The sequence below is a fragment of the Coregonus lavaretus genome (genome assembly GCF_964263955.1).
Source record: "Coregonus lavaretus genome assembly, chromosome: 17".
Taxonomy (NCBI): Eukaryota; Metazoa; Chordata; class Actinopteri; order Salmoniformes; family Salmonidae; genus Coregonus; species Coregonus lavaretus.
In genome coordinates, this window is record NC_140004.1 from 47,264,815 (window position 1) to 47,284,597 (window position 19,783).

General features: G+C 45.6%; 1 protein-coding gene across 10 annotated transcripts in view; it reads right to left on the reverse strand.

The window, feature by feature from the left end:
* The window catches only part of LOC311144690 (zinc finger RNA-binding protein-like), a 41,233-nt gene that overhangs the window by 7,428 nt on the left and 14,022 nt on the right, over positions 1-19,783 (reverse strand). For 3 of the 10 annotated variants that reach the window (XM_084180782.1, XM_084180779.1, XM_084180780.1), the window contains exons 5-16: positions 19,089-19,280; positions 18,085-18,233; positions 17,871-17,957; positions 14,962-15,165; positions 12,669-12,945; positions 6,967-7,157; positions 5,696-5,815; positions 3,980-4,125; positions 3,499-3,673; positions 3,042-3,256; positions 2,253-2,403; positions 1,827-1,986 (exon numbers count right to left, since the gene is read on the reverse strand). In XM_084180782.1, the coding sequence (XP_084036908.1) occupies positions 1,827-1,986; positions 2,253-2,403; positions 3,042-3,256; positions 3,499-3,673; positions 3,980-4,125; positions 5,696-5,815; positions 6,967-7,157; positions 12,669-12,945; positions 14,962-15,165; positions 17,871-17,957; positions 18,085-18,233; positions 19,089-19,280 (2,067 nt within the window). Of the gene's footprint in view, positions 1-1,826; positions 1,987-2,252; positions 2,404-3,041; positions 3,257-3,498; positions 3,674-3,979; positions 4,126-5,695; positions 5,816-6,966; positions 7,158-12,668; positions 12,946-14,961; positions 15,166-17,870; positions 17,958-18,084; positions 18,234-18,971; positions 19,281-19,783 lie in introns of all 10 variants that reach the window. The other 7 variants (XM_084180777.1, XM_084180773.1, XM_084180775.1 and 4 more) reach the window with 3 other exon arrangements.

Below are 19,783 nucleotides of genomic sequence, written 5' to 3' on the forward strand. Positions count from 1 at the left end.
TCAACCGGCCCTCCCTCCCTCCCTCCCTCAACCGGCCCTCCCTCCCTCCCTCCCTCAACCGGCCCTCCCTCCCTCCCTCAACCGGCCCTCCCTCCCTCCCTCCCTCAACCGGCCCTCCCTCCCTCCCTCCCTCAACCGGCCCTCCCTCCCTCCCTCCCTCAACCGGCCCTCCCTCCCTCCCTCCCTCAACCGGCCCTCCCTCCCTCCCTCCCTCAACCGGCCCTCCCTCCCTCCCTCCCTCAACCGGCCCTCCCTCCCTCCCTCAACCGGCCCTCCCTCCCTCCCTCAACCGGCCCTCCCTCCCTCCCTCAACCGGCCCTCCCTCCCTCCCTCCCTCCCTCCCTCAACCCTCCAACGTCAACGAATGCAAAGACAACGGATAATAACGTGATCGATATGGCTTCAAGTCTGGATTTTTTTCCTCCCTGTTGACAGAATGATTAGTTACAATAAGGAAATGGAGCCCGATCTTTCTGTGCACTAGGCTTTGGTATGACACCAGTTCACTCAGGGAGCGCTTTAGAACAGAACACCGCCAGACAAAAGTAAGATTTGTTTCCTGTGGGGACATGTGACCCTTCTTCACATTTTCCTGTCTGTCTGCCTGTGTCCGAGAACTGTCTCTGTGTTCTGAAGCTAGTCATTTGGCCAAATCCTCATTTGACAAAAATCAACTAAAATTTGAGCTGGAATTCTCCCCGGTGACATCAATCTACGATCTGTGCAGAGCTCTGAGTTGTGTGCACATTCCTTAATAGATTCAGCAGCCCACCACTTCCCTGACCAACGGGGCTAATTTATTTTGGGTATCTGTAGAGAAAATGTTCCTCTGATGTGTGTAGTTCTGAGCTAAATAACGATTGACCCGGTAGGGTAATTGGTTTAACGTAGTGGTGTAACTGTGAAAACAACCCCCCCCCCCCCCCCCCCCCGTGAAACAGGAAACAAAAATTAATCTTACCTGGGAACTAAAAAACTAGAGAGACTGACAACGCAAAACACTGTTCATGCTTTGTAAATGGTACAGCTTTTCAAAAGAGAAGAAGAAGAGTTCAAGACCTAAGAGCTACTCTGCTGGCACTAGGGTTATAGGATCCTAACTTCACTAAGAGTGCTGAGCTAACCATGACTAGAAACAAGGTTGTTTTCAAATTTAATTGATACGTCAGATTTTCCTTAGGGCACAGGTTTAAAATAATAATAATAAAAAAAGATGGCTTCTCTGCCTTCAAATAAAAGTATGTTGGACAATCTAAAATGCTTCCCCTTTATGATATGTGGATCCTAACCCGTGAGTTTAAAAAAAAACACTGAGCTAAATTAGAATTCCCACCCCAAGGCTGTATTTAGAAGGCACGAGTACTGTTTTTAATAATGAACGAACCAGCTTCTTCCGTCATGACATGCTCCAGCACCTCCTTGGTTGAAGTTTAAAACAAGTGTTTCTAAAAAGACAAAACCATGAGCGAGAGACTTGGATGCCCAACAGATTAAAATCTACTTTAGTGGCCAGTGCTATACAGCTGCATCTCAGAACAATCTAGAAACTCGTTTTTAAAAAAGTGCCACCAGGGTAGTTCTCTTCGAGACCCAATCAAAAAGATAGAAATTGATCTTACAGGGTTGAATTCATTTTTTGCTTGCCCAGTGCCCCCCAAGGTGGGCAGAGATTTCACATTAGGACCATTTGAAAACAGCCCACAACGTGCAAACTCCGCCCACCCCAGTGCATCCTGGACAAACTAAACTAATGCACCCATAAGCAAGGTGGCAGAGAGAAGGAAAGGGGTGTGGAATGGAGAAGAGGGGACGACGTCTATCCAAACCTCCTTCCCGTGGCGGGGGTGTGGCAGGGGTCTCCTCCTCTCGGATGATGGGGGAGGTCAGGGTCACGGTGACTGTCATTTTGGGGTCGGCTCCAGACGTCAGGACGACGGAGCAGTCCTGGATGGAGCCCTTCACCTCGTACTTCTCTGGGGTCACCAGCTGTCAAATCAATCAAATCAAATCAACAGCTTGCACACAGGAAGGAAGTATGTGTAACTGTTCGAGGTGGGATGTGTTGGAGAGATGCTTCTTGATTTGGTTAAGTAGCAGTTACTGGAAATGTGTGTGTGTGTGTGTGTGCGTGTGTGTGACTCAGCAGTGTGGATAATGTGTGTGTGTGTGACTCAGCAGTGTGTGTGTGTGTGTGTGTGTGTGTGTGTGACTCAGCAGTGTGTGTGTGTGTGTGTGTGTGTGTGTGTGTGTACCAGAAGCTGCTTGGGCAGGTGTTCCACTATGCGACTCAGCAGGGTTTTGGTGGGTTTGTCTGAACAGAGCAGGACCAGGTTTACGTTCTTGTCTCCACGGAGAAGCAGTCCTTTAGCCAACACCCCCACCCTCATCACTCCTTTCAGAGCTCTACGGGACACAGGAGGGAGGTGTTCATTAGGTATCTAACGTTAAAAAACAGACTGAAACAGAGCAGCAGTCCTTTAGCCAACACCCCCACCCTCATCACTCCTTTCAGAGCTCTACGGGACACAGGAGGGAGGTGTTCATTAGGTATCTAACGTTAAAAAACAGACTGAAACAGAGCAGCAGTCCTTTAGCCAACACCCCCACCCTCATCACTCCTTTCAGAGTTCAATGCTTGGGCAGGTGTTCCACTGTGCAGCTCAGCAGGGTCTTGGTGGGTTTGTCTGAACAGCGTAGGACCAGGTTAACGTTGTTGCCTCTGCGGAGCAGCAGTCCTTTAGCCAACGGCAACAGCTTGAAAGGCAATAGCTCAGATACACACCAAAAAAATGAAATGACGGCGGCAAACGATAGAACATCGCTCAGAGATGCACAAAAACAATATCACATTCAAAAACGGGTGAATCTTTCCTTTAAGTCCATTGGTATCCCTACCTTGGCCTCTCAACAACCCCCCCCCCCCACCCCTCCCTCCGTCTCTCACCCTTCCCCCTCTCCTCCCCAGACACCTTGGGTTTAGCCTACCTCTCTCCCTCGCTCTCCCTCCCTCTCTCTCCCCCTCCCTCCCCCTCTCTCCTCACCTGTCTTGGGCAGTCTTGGGGACCTCCTCCTCTTTCTCCTCCCCAGTAGTCTCCTTGGTCTTCTCCTGATCGGTGATGTCTGAGACCAGTTTGAGGGCTCTCTCTGTGATGGAGACGATCTTCTGGATGGCCTGCAGCTCGTCCTCAGAGGGGTAGATGGCTGCGTGCTTCGTCATCACGTAGCGGTCGTCTGACGAGTCCGGGCGACGGGGAGGCTGCAAGGGAACGCAAAACAAAAAATGGGTCAAATAGTCTGTATAGTGAAAAACATCAAGGGGTGTGGGCCAAAGAAAACAAGTAGAAATGTATAATACTACCACCACCTACATGGGTCTCAATGCACGGCTTTTCTGACCGGATTGATGACTCACAGGTTACTGTGGCTGAGGTGTGTGTGTGTGTGTGTGTGTGTGTGTGTGTGTGTGTGTGTGTGTGTGTGTGTGGACTGGTATGCTACCACAGGTCCTTGGGGCTGAGGGATGGGCATGCCAGGTCGGACCCCCAGTAGTCCAGGAGGTCCAGGGGGCCCCTGGGGGTAAGGTCCATCCCCTGGCATCCTGGGTCCCCCACGTCTCTCGTCCCAGTGGTGGTCCTCCTCCATACGACGCCAGTACATGTCCTCCTCGTAACGTCTAGAGAGACACAGGCGAGAGAGAGGGTCACTACAGTTTCTTTCCCTCTGACATGTTCACTCGGTTAACGTAAGCGAGGACTAGCTAGGAAGATGTGTCGCCTTTTACGAGTTGTGTGTGTGTGTGTATATAGACTTCGGCTACCGAACTTTTGATTTTGAAAATTTTACAGAAAGAAAAAAAAAACAGCCAAACACCACAACGAACAAAAAAACATCACCATTTTGTCATAATGTCTGTGTGAACGGTTTCAACTGGGAAGCATGCAACAGGTTTTAGTGCGTGTCCCACCCCATCTCTCCGTACCTCATCTCCATCCTCCATCTCTCCTCCTCCTCTCTCCTCCTCCAGTACTCCTCCTTCTGCATCTGTTTCCTCATCTTCTCTTCCTGGATCTTCCTGGCTCTGATAGAGGGCTTCACCTCCACCTGCAGCTCTGGGTTCACCTTTTTCTACAAGGGAAACGTGTTCAGAACGGCAGTTTAAAAATGGGCTCCTGGATGTTTAAAATGGGCTCCTGGCCAATTATTGAGCTCCGTTCCAGACTATCCTAGCAACGGGACCTGAAGAACTGTAATATCCTATTTTTCACGGAGTCATGTCTGAACAAGGACAATATACATCTAGCTGTTTTTTTTCTATGCAGGACAGAACAGCAGTATCGGCTCAAGGGAGGATGTGTCTTTGTTAACAACAGCTGGTGTACAATCTCTGATATTAAGGAAGTCTCGAGGTTCTGCTCGTCCGAGTTATAATACCTCATGATAAGCAGTAGACCATATTATTTACCAAGAGAGTTTTAATCTATATTTATCGTAGCCGTCTATTTACCACCACAAATCGATGTTGGCACTAAGACCGCACTCAACGAGCCGTATAAGGCCATAAGCAAACAAGAAAATGCTCATCCGAAAGGCAGCGCTCCTAACGGCCAGTGATATTAATGCAGGGAAACAAATCAGTTTCACCTCATACAAGCAAAAACTCACAGGAAGTATCAGTGACACGCTCAAAAATGGGAGTAGTCCGATGAAGTGGATACTAAACTACAGGACTGTTCCGCTAGCGCAGACTGGAATATGTTCCGGGATTCATCAAAATGGCATTGAGGAGTACACCACATCAGTCACCGGCTTCATTAATAAGAGCATTGAAAGCCATGGATTACAGGCTAAATCCGCACTGAGCTAAAAGGCTAGAGCTGGACACTAACCCGGACACCCTCCGACAAACCATCAAACAAGCAACGTGCCAATACAGGACGAAGATCAAATCCTACTACACCGGCTCTGACGCTCGTCGGATGTGGCAGGGCTTACAAACTATCACGGATTACAAAGAGAAACCCAGCTGCGAGCTGACTAGTGATGCGAGCCTACCAGATGCGCCAAATGCCTTTATGCTTGCGTCGAGGCAAGGAACACTGAACCATGCATGAGAGCACCAGCTGTTCCGGACGACTGCTTGATCACGCTCTCCGTGATTGATGTGAGTAAGCAGAGGGTCTGAATACTTATGTAAATAAGGTATCCGTTTTTTTATTAATACATTTGCGAAAATTTCTCAAAACCTGTTTTCGCTTTGTCACTATGGTGTATTGATGAGGGAAAAAAATTACTTAATCCGTTTTAGAATAAGGCTGTAACGTAACAAAATGTGGAAAAAGGAAGGGGTCTGAATACTTTCCGAAAGCACTGTAAGCATTTCGCTGTTAGTCTACAACTTGTTTCCGAAGCATGTGACGAATAAAATTGGTTTTGATCTCAGCTCTGATAGAGGGCTTCACCTCTACCTGTAGCCCTCTAACGTCTCATTTAAGAGGCTATACAGAACTCGGGGGGTGCTCGAGCCAAAAAAGGGGACATCCGAAATGGACAGAATTGTCCAGAAATGACCTCATTGGACAGACACGCACACCTTCCAACACCCATGAGCAAAAGCATATTGTTTTCCTAAAACTTGTGAGTTTCATTACCGTGGCCAACATAAAGGTCGACATGTTAAAAAAGTGACTCCACTAACCTTGTACTGCAAGCGGTGTCTCCTGCCCTTCAGATGCATCTCTTTGGCGTTGGGATCGTTGAAGCTGCATTCACACAGCTTACAGTGGAACCGGATCACCTTGCCTTCATCGTTACGCACCTACAAATAAGAAATACATTTGTTTTTAAAAGATGGCTATAGAAGTAAGTAATGTTTCAGATACTGCTTCATTATTCAACAGGCAAGACCGAGGTCTCTTTTTCAAATGCGCCCTGTATAATAAAACAAATAAACATTATACCCAAAATGATTGGAATTGTGTGTAATAAAAATATATACACACACACGTTCAAACGTTTGGGGTCACTTAGAATGCCAAAGGTTGTAATTGCTGCAAATGGAGGATTCTTTGACTAAAGCAAAGTTTGAAGGACAATTATTTATATTTAAAAAAAATATATATATATATATATATATATATATATATATATATATATATATATATATATATATATATATATATTTCTAACCTTGTCAATGACTACATTTCCTATTCCTTTTGCTATATTTCCTATTCAAACTCATTTCATGTATGTTTTCATGGAAAACAAGGACATTTCTAAGTGACCACAAACTTTGAACGGTAGTGTGTACACACACACAAATAAAATACCAAAACAGTCATGGGAAGCACAAATAAAATCACAAATCATCCAGAAAAACATCCATTCCTCCACAAATAAGTCCCCAATCAATACTTTGAATTGCCCAAACGGCACCAGAACTTAATACTGTAAAACCTTAATTAAAAACCCAGAGTCTCAAATAGCCGGGCAACAGCAAACATCTCAGTACAGACCCCCAGAAAGCATCTCAGTACAGACCCCCAGAAAGCATCTCAGTACAGACCCCCTGAAAGCATCTCAGTACAGACCCCCTGAAAGCATCTCAGTACAGACCCCCTGAAAGCATCTCAGGACAGACCCCCTGAAAGCATCTCAGTACAGACCCCCAGAAAGCGGTCTCTCACTAGTTGCGAAAGTAATAACTGCCTAAAATGTAGTCAATTATTCGGTCCAGGAAACGTTTTTATTTTTATATATATATATATTTTTTTTAAAGAGTAATACTAAGACAAAACATTTGTAAATTATAACAGTTCAGAAAATGAAGAAATTGATTTAAATGCTGGAAGTGAATGCTGGAATTAAACAATTAACTATGCAAATGAGCAAAAGCCTGTTGTGTTTTACATATGACATTCTACTACACCCGGTCAGTCATTCGGGTGTTCTGGATGTCAACCGTACCTCTTCCACATAGTCATGTCCAACAGGCTGCACGTCACTCTGCAGGGCAGCCAGGGTGGGTGCAGACAGGGAATCGGAGGACTCGTTCTTGGACTCCTGAACCTGTGGGACCAATGAGGGCGGAGGAGGTTTGGATGCCTCCATCTTGGCTTCCTCCGTCACCTTCCCAGTAGTCTGGAGCTTGTTTCCAGCTGGAGACAGAAGAATCCCAGAATCAGAAGAACCAATGACTTGCAGCTTTACAGGGAACAGATGAGTCATCCCATATAAATTTCAGCAAAGCCATGACACCCATCATCTCAGATTGTTCTGAAATCGTTCCTGTAGTTAAAAACCTGTAGGATTGGCATTCCTGAAACATTGTTCAAATGTTATTTCGGAGAAATTAAGCTAATTGATTGCACCCAAATTGCCCATTTTAATTTAAAATTTAGGATTCAGATTATATTCAATAAATACAGTACCAAACATCTGATTTGGACCAAACTTCGCATAGTTCCCAACAATCAGATGTTGGGTACTATATTTTATCTGAAGCTTATACATTTTTAAAAAATGGCCAATTTGGGTGCATTCAATTAGCTTATTTCTCAGGAGATATATATATATATATATTCAACAATAATGTTTAAGGAATGCTAATCATAAAATCGGTTACTAACTACAGAAACTATTACAGAACAATCTGAGATAGGTATCGAATCCTCTTTCTGGTGATTTCTGAGGTGGAATGACCCAGATGTCAAAGAGTCTAGATCATCATAGATGAAAGCCTACATTGCTTATTAAGAAGCAACTAGATGGTAAATAGTATCTGTTTGAAGTTGGGGCATAAACAGGAAGTCAGAGAGCTATCCTCCACCAGAACACAGCAGGATTTTCCTTAGCCGGTAACAGCAGGCTTTTGGCCTATTCGTTTATTTGAAAACCAAAATCAATAAGATTGGTGCTTGCCAATTGTCAGAGAGGAGAAGAAGAAAAAAATGTGATTGTGAAATAATGCTTTTTAGCCTCTTGACTGATGGAAATACATTTGACTGTCATGTCTATCGGTCTTTTCCCCCGTGCTTTGAGGCCGGTTCGGTTTGATAAGAAAAAAATGTAATCACAGTTTGATTTCCCCCTGTGAACCATTAGTGCTAGAAAATCGTAATTTAAGTAAATCAAAAGTTATTGATTTGGCAAATGGCCCTTCTAAATGTTCCATTCATACGTATTGAACGACCCCTGACCTCCAAAATATGAAGACTTAGTAGTAGAGACGTGCCTTGGATATGTCAACTGGGAACTAGTCCTGAAATGGTGTTTAAAGTAGCTAAACTATCTTGTTCCAAACCAAAGAAATGTTTAAAGATCTCCTAATTACCGGTCCACAGCGCCATACCACTTTGGGCTAAGTCAACCCAGGTACTGCAGCCCAAGGCTTTGACCAACACTCTTCTCCTTTGCAGGGTCAATCTAAGAAGTACAGTGTGCATGCAAAAAGTATTTGTCTGTGGACTAATGCACTCCAGAAACACAGTCCCAAGGTCAAAGCCTTCATATTTTACACAGAGGTCAGCGGTCGTTCCATACAGATACATTTAACATTTTGAAGGGCCATTTGCCATATCAATAACCTTAAAATTCCACAGAGAAATTCGATGCGGTTATAAGTTACAGATAAAAGTCAGTAGTTGATTAGTGAAAAGGTTTTGGAACGTTAGCCATTGTTAATTTTGTGGCGTTGTCTGCTTGGTGCAGTCAAGGCTAGTTATAGTTAGGTTTAAGAGCGGTTTCAAAGAGTTATAGTGGGCTCCCTGGTGGCGCAGCGGTCAGGGCTCCCGAGTGGCGCAGCGGTCTGGGCTCCCGAGTGGCGCAGCGGTCCGGTCCTGGGCTCCCTGGTGGCGCAGCGGTCTGGGCTCCCGAGTGGCGCAGCGGTCTAAGGCACTGCATCTCAGTGCTTGAGGCGTCACTACAGACCCCCCCCCTGGTTCGATTCCAGGCTGTATCACAACCGGCCGTGATTGGGAGTCCCATAGGGCGGCGCACAATTGGCCCAGCGTCGTCCGGGTTTGGCCGGTGCAGACCGTCGTTGTAAATAAGAATTTGTTCTTAACTGACTTGCCTAGTTAAATAAAGGTAAAATATATATATTTTTAAATAGTTAGGGTTAAGAGCGGTTTCAAAGAGACCCTATTGGGATGTAAACGCATGACTATCCGAAGAAAAAATAAATAAACGTAGTTGTCATTCACACTTCACATACTCTGTAATAGCATGTTTTAAAACAGACATCAGACTAGAATGATACTGTTAAGATATAGTTAGAGTTCATTTTGTAAAACAAGATTAGGGTAAAGAGGATGCGTGATTATCTGAAAACAAAAATGAAATTGTCGTTCACAATGTTCTACACTGAACAAAAATAAAACGCAACATGTAAAGTGTTGGTCCCATGTTTCATGAGCTGAAATAAAAGATCCCAGACATGTTCCACACGCACAATACAGTGTGATTCTCTCAAATGTTGTGCACAAATTTGTTTACGTCTGTGATAGTGAGCATTTCTCATTTGCAAAGATAATCCACCTGACAGGTGTGGCATATCAAGAAGCTGATTAAACAGCATGATCATTACACAGGTGCACCTTGTGCTGGGGACAATAAAAGGCCACTAAAATGTGCAGTTGTGTCACAACACAATGCCAAAGATGTCTCAAGTTTTGAGGGAGCGTGCAATTTACATGCCGACTGCAGGAATGTCCACCAGAGCTGTTGCCAGATAATTTAAAATGTTAATTTCTCTATCATAAGCCGCCTCCAACGTCGTGCAGACCACGTGTATGGTGTCATGTGGGTGAGCGGTTTGCTGATGTCAACATTGTGGAGAGTGCCCCATGGTGGCGGTGGGTTTACGGTGTGGGCGGGCATAATCTACGGACAACTACATTTTATCAATGGAAATTTGAATGCACAGAGATACCGTGAGGAGATCTTGAGGCCCATAGTGGTATGGCATATCTGTATTCTCAGTCTGAAATCCATAGATTAGGGCCTAATTTATTTATTTCAATTGACTGATTTCCTTCTATGAACTGTAACTCAGTAAAACCGTTGAAATTGTGTAGCATTTATATTCTTGCTCAGTATAAAATAGCCATCAACATTATTCTAGAAAACACTTTAAATATAGGTTGAGTTTACTTTGTAAAACTGGGTTAGGGTTATGGTTTCAAAGAGACCCTAGTTTTAGAATTTGAGTTATTCAGTGTTTAAAAAAATATATAAGATAAGTTTACAGTTGTTTGTCATGAACATAGAATGTGTCTAGTCATTTCCTACAAAAAGTTAATAAATTCCCCCAATAGATAAAGCATAATAATTAAATTATATGTATTTTTGGTACAGCCGACAGGGACTCTTACCTACGACTCAGTTTGAAATTGTCATAAATCCAAGAATAAAAATGAGAAGCCATTGTACAGTTAACAGAGGAGGCTGTAGGAACATTACTATAAAGGCCCCGCGCGACAGGCCCAGAGCGAAGATGAGAAACAGAGAGATAGAGATGAGAGAGAAGCGTGGAAGAGAGGAGAACCTCGGTCAGAACAGTATCTGTCAGAATGCTGGCCTTCGCTTAACCGGCCTCAGCTTGGCCTGGCTTCAACCTCAGAGACTGGCAGTGATTAATCTCCCCATTGGCATGGACTGCCAACTAGGGCTGACCTCATTTAGTTGACTGTTTGGTCGACATGTTTTCTTAGTCGGGAAGTGGTAAATATATATGAATAATTTATGGCATAGGAGACACCCGTCTGATTCACGCCTGTCTCAGTGGACTAATCCAGACACCCGTCTGATTCAGGCCTGTCTCAGTGGACTAATCCAGACACCCGTCTGATTCAGGCCTGTCTGAGTGGACTAATCCAGACACCCGTCTGATTCACACCTGTCTGAGTGGACTAATCCAGACACCCGTCTGATTCAGGCCTGTCTCAGTGGACTAATCCAGACACCCGTCTGATTCAGGCCTGTCTCAGTGGACTAATCCAGACACCCGTCTGATTCAGGCCTGTCTCAGTGGACTAATCCAGACACCCGTCTGATTCAGGCCTGTCTCAGTGGACTAATCCAGACACCCGTCTGATTCAGGTCTGTCTCAGTGGACTAATCCAGACACCTGTCTGATTCACGCCTGTCTCAGTGGACTAATCCATTGCGGATGCACACCAGTAGTACCATTAATTAACATAATATATAATCTACAAATGTTTGTTTACGGTAATTTCTGTTAATGCATTCAATATATTATTATTATTATTATCTTACCGTTGTCATTGTAGGAGTGGACACGTTGTTTGCAGAGCGCACAACCTAGGCTACACTTGAGATTATTATTATTTTTTTTATTTCTTTTCATTCCATTTATGTGCTGTCAATTTATTAATTGTCTTTTGTTTGGAGCGCTTCTGTCAATCTTGAGTAAGGACACGCACCTGATTACGCATTGAAGTAGGTCTGGGCTACCTGGCCTATAAAATGTGCCAATTTGGGGGGGAAAAAGTGTAATGCTCTGATACTGTGGAAACGTCATAAACAAAATAGGCCTACCTGATTATTTGCGCAAGTGATAAGAAGTAGACTACCGCTGTATGTCTGCCCGAAGCTCACTGGTGAGGGAAACTGAGGGCCAGGGAATATTTTCTACAATGTTGCAAGTTTGCTAACATAAACTTCGGGCCAGACCAAGTTAATAGTTGATACAATGTTTTAAGTTCCATGCAGACAGGCCATGCGTAGCCAATGTGATTTATAGGATATTTATTTTCATCAGGATATTTTCGACCTGCAGGCTGCAAAGTTTTTATTTGTTGGCTTTATGTAGGCTAATTTTACACAGTTGGCAATAGAAGTTACTTTTGGATTTGTATTATTTTTATTTAGATATAATTTTTGATTAACCACATGACAATGATTTTGAGATATGAAGACTATTATAAATTAAATGAAACTAAACTCCACAAAAATGTACATATGAAAATCATAACTGGCACGCAGATCAGTGGAAATGGTGCGATAACTTGGCACTCCAAATGGAAAAGGTTGCCGACCGCTGGTGTCGCCATTACCGGCAACTTCAGGAGCGTAATGGTAGAATCTGCGAAGGCCAGCAGCGCGGGGGGGGGGGGGGGGACATTTTTCTCTTCTGGTTAGGCTATATTGATCTCTGGTTCCCTCTTTAGTAATTTGTGCGTCTTCATTATTTCAAATCGCAGTGCTTAACGCATCAGACAAGCTCAGTAGCCTACATATAGTTGATTATATTAAAACATAGGGTGTGTCTATATGGAAAAATACACGTTTAAAAAGGTAGACCAATTGTTCGAAGGAACAGACTCTCGGTCGACCAATATTAATATGTTTTTTTGTCGGGACAGCCCTACTGCCAACATTGCTTGGCTACACAATCCCATCCAGACTAGTGCAGACTAAGCCCCTTTTCATTAGAATTTCATCAGGGACCATGTTCCACATTGCAAAGCCTATTTAAATAGGGGGCAAAACGGTCATATAAAATATCATATGGTTTCTTGAAAAGAGAAAAGACTAAATGAAATCCTATATTAAAGTCTTTCAGTGCTTGATTATAATTAAAAAAACGTTTTAAAAAACAATTTATACAAGATATGTAACAGAGAAGAAAAACAGCCCCTTCTTACCAACAAAGTTGATCTTGGGGGTGTTGACTTTCTTGACAGCTACGGATAGGCTGTTGACGGCTGGACCCTTCCCTAGCCCAGCCCCGACACTACCCTGGCTGACAATGTTGACCGGTTTCAGGTAGGAAGAGTTAGAGGTGGTGGAGCCTGTGAGGGTGGTGGAAGAGGAAGCAGGGGTCTTGGAGGGGGCGGCCGTGGTGGACGAGGGGGTCTGGGTCACTACACTGGGCTCCGTAGAAGGGATGGGCTTCCCCAGCTTGGTGTGGAGCTTCACGACCTTAAAGAGATAACACAGGGAGCAAGAGAGACATTTTAGCAGTACTTCTCAACCAGCGGGCCTTGGAAGTTTCAGAGAGTCCTGAAAAAGATAAACATTTAAAAGCTTTTCAGTGGGCTTCAGCACAAAACCTGCCTGATCCTATATAATGTCAGCTGCATCAAAACCTGACTGATGATATGTAACGCCAGCAGTGAAAAAATACAAATAAAAAAAATGGGGTTTGACTGACTGGCTCAGGATTAATATATTAGAAGACGTGACCAACACGGCACTGCAGATAGAGGTCGTGTTCCCCAGCCCAGACCTTACAATGCCTGGATAGGTATTTTATGAAGTAAATCACATCAAGCAATCTGGTGCCCGATGGCGTGGCACGCAACCATTGGTTGACGCAATGCAACGTCTGAGCAGGGGAACATGACCAGATGAGTGGACTTCATAGACTGAGTGAGTGCCATTGGGTGACCAAAGAGCTTCCTCTTCCTCTAATCCGCCCTTTGGAGGTCTGGAAGTATTTGATAGGGGTTTTTGCCCCATTACGCAGACAGACGCCAACAATAACAGACAGCTACAGAGCTGGTGTAACTGAGTCAGGTTTGTAGGCCTCCTTGCTCACACACGCTTTTTCAATTCTGCCAACAAATGTTCTATAGGATTGAGGTCAGGGATTTGTGATGGCCACTCCAATACCTTGACTTTGTTGTCCTTAAGCCATTTTGCCACAACTTTGGAAGTATGCTTGGGGTCATTGTCAATTTGGAAGACCCATTTGCGACCAAGCTTTAACTTCCTGACTGATGTCTTGAGATGTTGCTTCAATATATCCACATAATTTTCCTTCCTCATGATGCCATCTATTTTGTGAAGTGCACCAGACCCTCCTGCAGCAAAGCACCCCCACAGCATGATGCTGCCACCCCGTGCTTCACGGTTGGGATGGTGTTCTTCGGCTTGCAAGCTGTCCCCCTTTTCCTCCAAACATAACGATGGTCATTATGGCCAAAAAGTTCTATTTTTGTTTCATCAGACCAGAGGACATTTCTCCAAAAAGTACGATCTTTGTCCCCATGTGCAGTTGCAAACCGTAGTCTGGCTTTTTTATGGCGGTTTTGGAGCAGTGGCTTCTTCCTTGCTGAGCGGCCTTTCAGGTTACGTCGATATAGGACTCGTTTTACTGTGGATATAGATACTTTTGTACCTGTTTCCTCCAGCATCTTCACAAGGTCCTTTGCTGTTGTTCTGGGATTGATTTGCACTTTTCGCACCAAAGTACGTTAATCTCTCGGAGACAGAACGTGTCTCCTTCCTGTGAGGTATGACGGCTGCGTGGTCCCATGGTGTTTATACTTGCGTACTATCGTTTGTACAGATGAACGTGGTACCTTCAGGCGTTTGGAAATTGCTCCCAAGGATGAACCAGACTTGTGGAGGTCTACAAAAAAATTTCTGAGGTCTTGGCTGATTTCTTTTGATTTTCCCATGATGTCAAGCAAAGAGGCACTGAGTTTGAAGGTAGGCCTTGAAATACATCCAAAAAGGTACACCTCCAATTGACTCAAATGATGTCAATTAGCCTATCAGAAGCTTCTAGAGTCATTACATCATTTTCTGGAATTTTCCAAGCTGTTTAAGGGCACAGTCAAATTAGTGTATGTAAACTTCTGACCCACTGGAATTGTGATAGTGCATTTTAAGTGAAATGATCTGTCTGTAAACAATTGTTGGAAAAATTACTTGTGTCATGCACAAAGTAGATGTCCTAACCGACTTGCCAAAACTATAGTTTGTTAACAAGAAATTTGTGGAGTGGTTGAAAAACAAGTTTTAATATGTATGTAAACTTCCGACTTCAACTGTAAGTAAAGCCTATTACCATGACTCAGTATTTCTGGAACTCCCCTCAGTCGGGTTCTTTGGGTCTAGGCCAGGTAAATGTAAAGCACTGTGACAACTCCTTTATAAATGGATACAGAGGGCTTAACACAAGCATTTTAAAAAAATAATGCAGCCTACCTTCTGGTGCTTGGCCCCTCGGATGTGTGCAGCGTACGCGTCGGCGCCGGTGCAGGAGACGTCACAGAGCTCACAGTGTAGCTGGTTCTGAGTCCCCCGGGCCGAGCCCACCCCTCCACCGCCGCTGCTGCTGCTGCTCTGGGACACCTTTAGGGCGGTCTCCTTCTTCTTGTGCTTCTGGCCCTCCAAGTGCTCCTTGTAGGTCTGGGTGGAGGAGAGGGAGAAACAGAGTTCAGGTGGGACTTCACATCAACACACTGCAGACTGAGTTCAGGTGGGCCTTCACATCAATACACTGCGGACTGAGTTCAGGTGGGCCTTCACATCAATACACTGCGGACTGAGTTCAGGTGGGCCTTCACATCAATACACTGCAGACTGAGTTCAGGTGGGCCTTCACATCAATACACTGCAGACTGAGTTCAGGTGGGCCTTCACATCAATACACTGCAGACTGAGTTCAGGTGGGCCTTCACATCAATACACTGCGGACTGAGTTCAGGTGGGCCTTCACATCAATACACTGCAGACTGAGTTCAGGTGGGCCTTCACATCAATACACTGCAGACTGAGTTCAGGTGGGCCTTCACATCAATACACAGCAGACTGAGTTCAGGTGGGCCTTCACATCAATACACTGCAGACTGAGTTCAGGTGGGCCTTCACATCAATACACTGCAGACTGAGTTCAGGTGGGCCTTCACATCAATACACTGCGGACTGAGTTCAGGTGGGCCTTCACATCAATACACTGCAGACTGAGTTCAGGTGGGCCTTCACATCAATACACTGCGGACTGAGTTCAGGTGGGCCTTCACATCAATACACTGCGGACTGAGTTCAGGTGGGCCTTCACATCAACACACTGCAGACTGAGTTCAGGTGGGCCTTCACATCAACACACTGCGGACTGAGTTCAGGTGGGCCTTCGCGCTTCAACAAACAAAAAGGAACAGAGGGTTGCTCAACAACGACAAAAATCATGGGAAGGGCTTACTAAAGAAAAACATCCAAAAGGACTAATTTGCGGTAGAAAGGAGTTAGCGTGCTCCACAAAAAAAAAAAGCAGATTGATGTATTTTAGCTCACTTTAATCCATTGCACAGGATGTGAACAGGTGACCGACATTAGGACATCCCTCAGAGTGACCTGACCATTGCGCTTAGCTCCTATTTCTAGCCCAGTGGCCCATTGAGACAAGGTAACAAAATAAATGATAGGTTTCAAGGTAAATATATATAGCACAAAATAACACTAATAACAAAGAAAATGTGTCCGGTTAATCAATAGGCCATGACAAAATATACACATAGGTGATTATTTGAATCCAGAGAAGCAGAGACCCCATGAATGCCTCTACTTTAGATGCCACCTCCTCTTGGTGAAATGTGGACGTGTTCAACGGCTACAACGTGCCGGAGGAAGGGGGTTGGCTTCTACAATAGTCTGTTTTTATTACGAACGGCAGCCTTATGTTCTGAGATGGGGAGATTCAATGCACGTTTAGTTTGACCAATAGAAGCAGACCCTCAGATGCATTTGACCATGTACACACAAAATATGTGGACACCCCCTTCAAACTAGTGGATTCGGCTATTTCAGCCACACCCGTTGCTGACAGGTGTATAAAATCGAGCACACAGCCATGCAATCTCCATAGACAAACAAACATTGGCAGTAGAACGGCCTGTACTGAAGAGCTCAGTGACTTTCAACGTGGCACCGTCATAGGATGGCACCTCTCCAACAGGTCAGTTCGTCAAATGTCTGGTCAACTGTAAGTGCTGTTATTGTGAAGTGGAAACGTCTAGGAGCAACAACGGCTCAGCCGCGAAGTGGTAGGCCACACAAGCTCACAGAACGGGACCGCCAAGTGCTGAAGTACATAGAGCGTAAAAATCTGTCCTCTGTTGCAACACTCACTACCGAGACCCAAACTGCCTCTGGAAGCAACATCAGCACAAGAACTGATCGTCGGGAGCTTCATGAAATGGGCTTCCATGGCCGAGCAGCCGCACACAAGCCTGAGATCACCACGCGCAATGCCAAGCGTCGACTGGAGTGGTGTAAAGCTCGCCGCCATTGGACTCTGGAGCAGTGGAAACGCGTTCTCTGGAGCGATGAATCACGCTTCAGAAACGAATCACGAAACTGCCATTAGGGCCTGGGGGCAGCTGTATGTCGTGTGGAATTGGCTAGATTGCACGCACTGCGAAAACAAATGCGAGGGGGCAATGTTGTGAACTCCGGTAGATTTGAGGATGTTCGTGACCGGCACATGGGCTGTACTCCGTGGAAAAACAGTTTCTATTAGTGCCAGTGAGTAGGATTTGAATTGCTGTTTCTCTAAAACACAGGTATAGGCCTGTTCAATGACACTTACCATACCGAGTTGCAGGAACCTGGTGTGCATATCATTAGCTCTGTGCTCCAACTCCACGTCTGCACTAGAGTTAGGTTTTAGGTTTAGCAGAGGGGAGCGGAGGCTAGATCCTGACCTGCCAGTCATTATAAATCATTATCATGGTGAACCTTTAAATTTACTTTCTCATCAAGTAGCACACAGTAGTATCAGTCTCTGTGCTAACCTACGGACAGGTAAGGAGAGAGGGCTGAAAGGATGGCCAGAGAGGGCTGAAAGGATGGCCAGAGAGGGCTGAAAGGATGGCCAGAGGGCTGAAAGGATGGCCAGAGAGGGGGACAGACCCAGAGAGGGGGACAGACCCAGAGAAGGGGGACAGACCCAGAGAAGTGGGACAGACCCAGAGAAGTGGGACAGACCCAGAGAAGGGGGACAGACCCAGAGAAGGGGGACAGACCCAGAGAGGGGGACAGACCCAGAGAGGGGGACAGACCCAGAGAGGGGGACAGACCCAGAGAGGGGGACAGACCCAGAGAGGTGTTCTGACCTGTGGTCCGGCACAGCTGATCTTACAGACGTCACAGTAGTGGATCTGTGGTGGTTTGGCCGGCAGCTTGGGCTTCAGCTGCTTGCTCTGGGGGGTGGAGGTCAAATGTATTTTAATCTTAAGAATAAAAGATATAACACATGGAGATATATATATATATATATATATATATATATATACACACACACAGAGAAAACACTAATAGAAATATGACCTGGAAGGGAGGTTTCTTGGTGAAGGAGCTGCCTGTCCAGGCTGAAGCTGCCACGGCCGCCACGGCCTGTTTCTGCTGCTGCTGCTGCTGGTGGTAGTAGTTGGAGGCAGCAGAGTACACCGCCGCTTCATACCCAGAATACGACGTGCCTTGGGGAGGAGGGGAGGTTTTAGACGGGGACACAGGGAGAAGAGGAGAGGAGGTTTTAGACGGGGACACAGGGAGAAGAGGGGAGGTTTTAGACGGGGACACAGGGAGAAGAGGGGAGGTTTTAGACGGGGACACAGGGAGAAGAGGAGGGGAGGTTTTAGACGGGGACACAGGGAGAAGAGGAGGGGAGGTTTTAGACGGGGACACAGGGAGAAGAGGGGAGGTTTTAGACGGGGACACAGGGAGAAGGGGAGGTTTTAGACGGGGACACAGGGAGAAGGGGAGGTTTTAGACGGGGACACAGGGAGAAGAGGAGGGGAGGTTTTAGACGGGGACACAGGGAGAAGAGGTGGGGAGGTTTTAGACGGGGACACAGGGACAAGAGGAGAGGAGGTTTTAGACGGGGACACAGGGATAAGAGGGGGGGAGGTTTTAGACGGGGACACAGGGATAAGAGGGGAGGTTTTAGACGGGGACACAGGGAGAAGAGGAGAGGAGGAGTAGAAGAGGATACAGGCCATGAGCCAGACAGTCGGGTAGGCAGTGGTGAAGTTGGTTACAAAATTACGGTAACAATCCCAAAATTCATAGAGGTTTTCCAGAAATCCCATCTCCTTGCTTAATCCCTCCAGATTCCAGGAATACTCCAACTGGGATTTCTGGAAACCTGAGTGGGAATTTTGGGGGAAAAAAAGTTGCCAAATTTTGCAACCCCCTAGGGGTATTTGAATGCTTACCAGAGTAGGCGACTGGGTTGGTGCTGTACGTGGGGCTCTGGGAGTACGTGACTGCGTTGGTGGAGTAGGTGGTCGGCAGGTAATGCATACTGGTCACAGCTTGCATGTCGTGCTTACCAGAGTACGTGGTGGGGCTCTGGGAGTACGAGGGGACGACAGAGGCGGCGGCCACAGGCTGAACGGTGGAGGAGACGGGGTAGATGGAGAAGGTGGAGGTGGCGGGGGAGGGCGCGGCAGGCTTGACGGCCGTCACCTGCCTGGTCTGCGTGTAGGGTGTCAGACTGGCCTGGCTGTAGCCTGTTTTAGGAGCTGCAGAAGCAGAGACGTGAATATTTGCACGCCGACATGCTGCATTGCTAGGTTTCCATCCAATTGCTGACATTTCCATGCAAATTTTCAAAATAAAAATCTGCATAAAAATAAAATAAAACCAATATGCACATTTTCCCACTACAGATGTTTACATCAAATTGACATGCTGCAGGTAAAAAGCCTGTGAGTGATGTTCAACTTTACTGATACTAAAAAAACAAAAAAAACAAAAAGTGTTATATAGCGAATGTGCCCACTCTGGAATTGGGAAGTGCGCTCTAGCCAACAGTTCACTGATAAATTAGCCGTTTCCATCAGGCCTGTAGTGAGAACTTTATCCAAGACGTAATTTTACTTGCAAAAAAAGTTGCTGGAAACCTGGTTTATGATACACAAAATAATATGCTAACAGATACAATAATGACATCGCAAGTCCAAGTAAATTCAGTCAACTGTAAGCCGTTCTGCACGGCTATATTCATATTCTATTGAAGAGACTT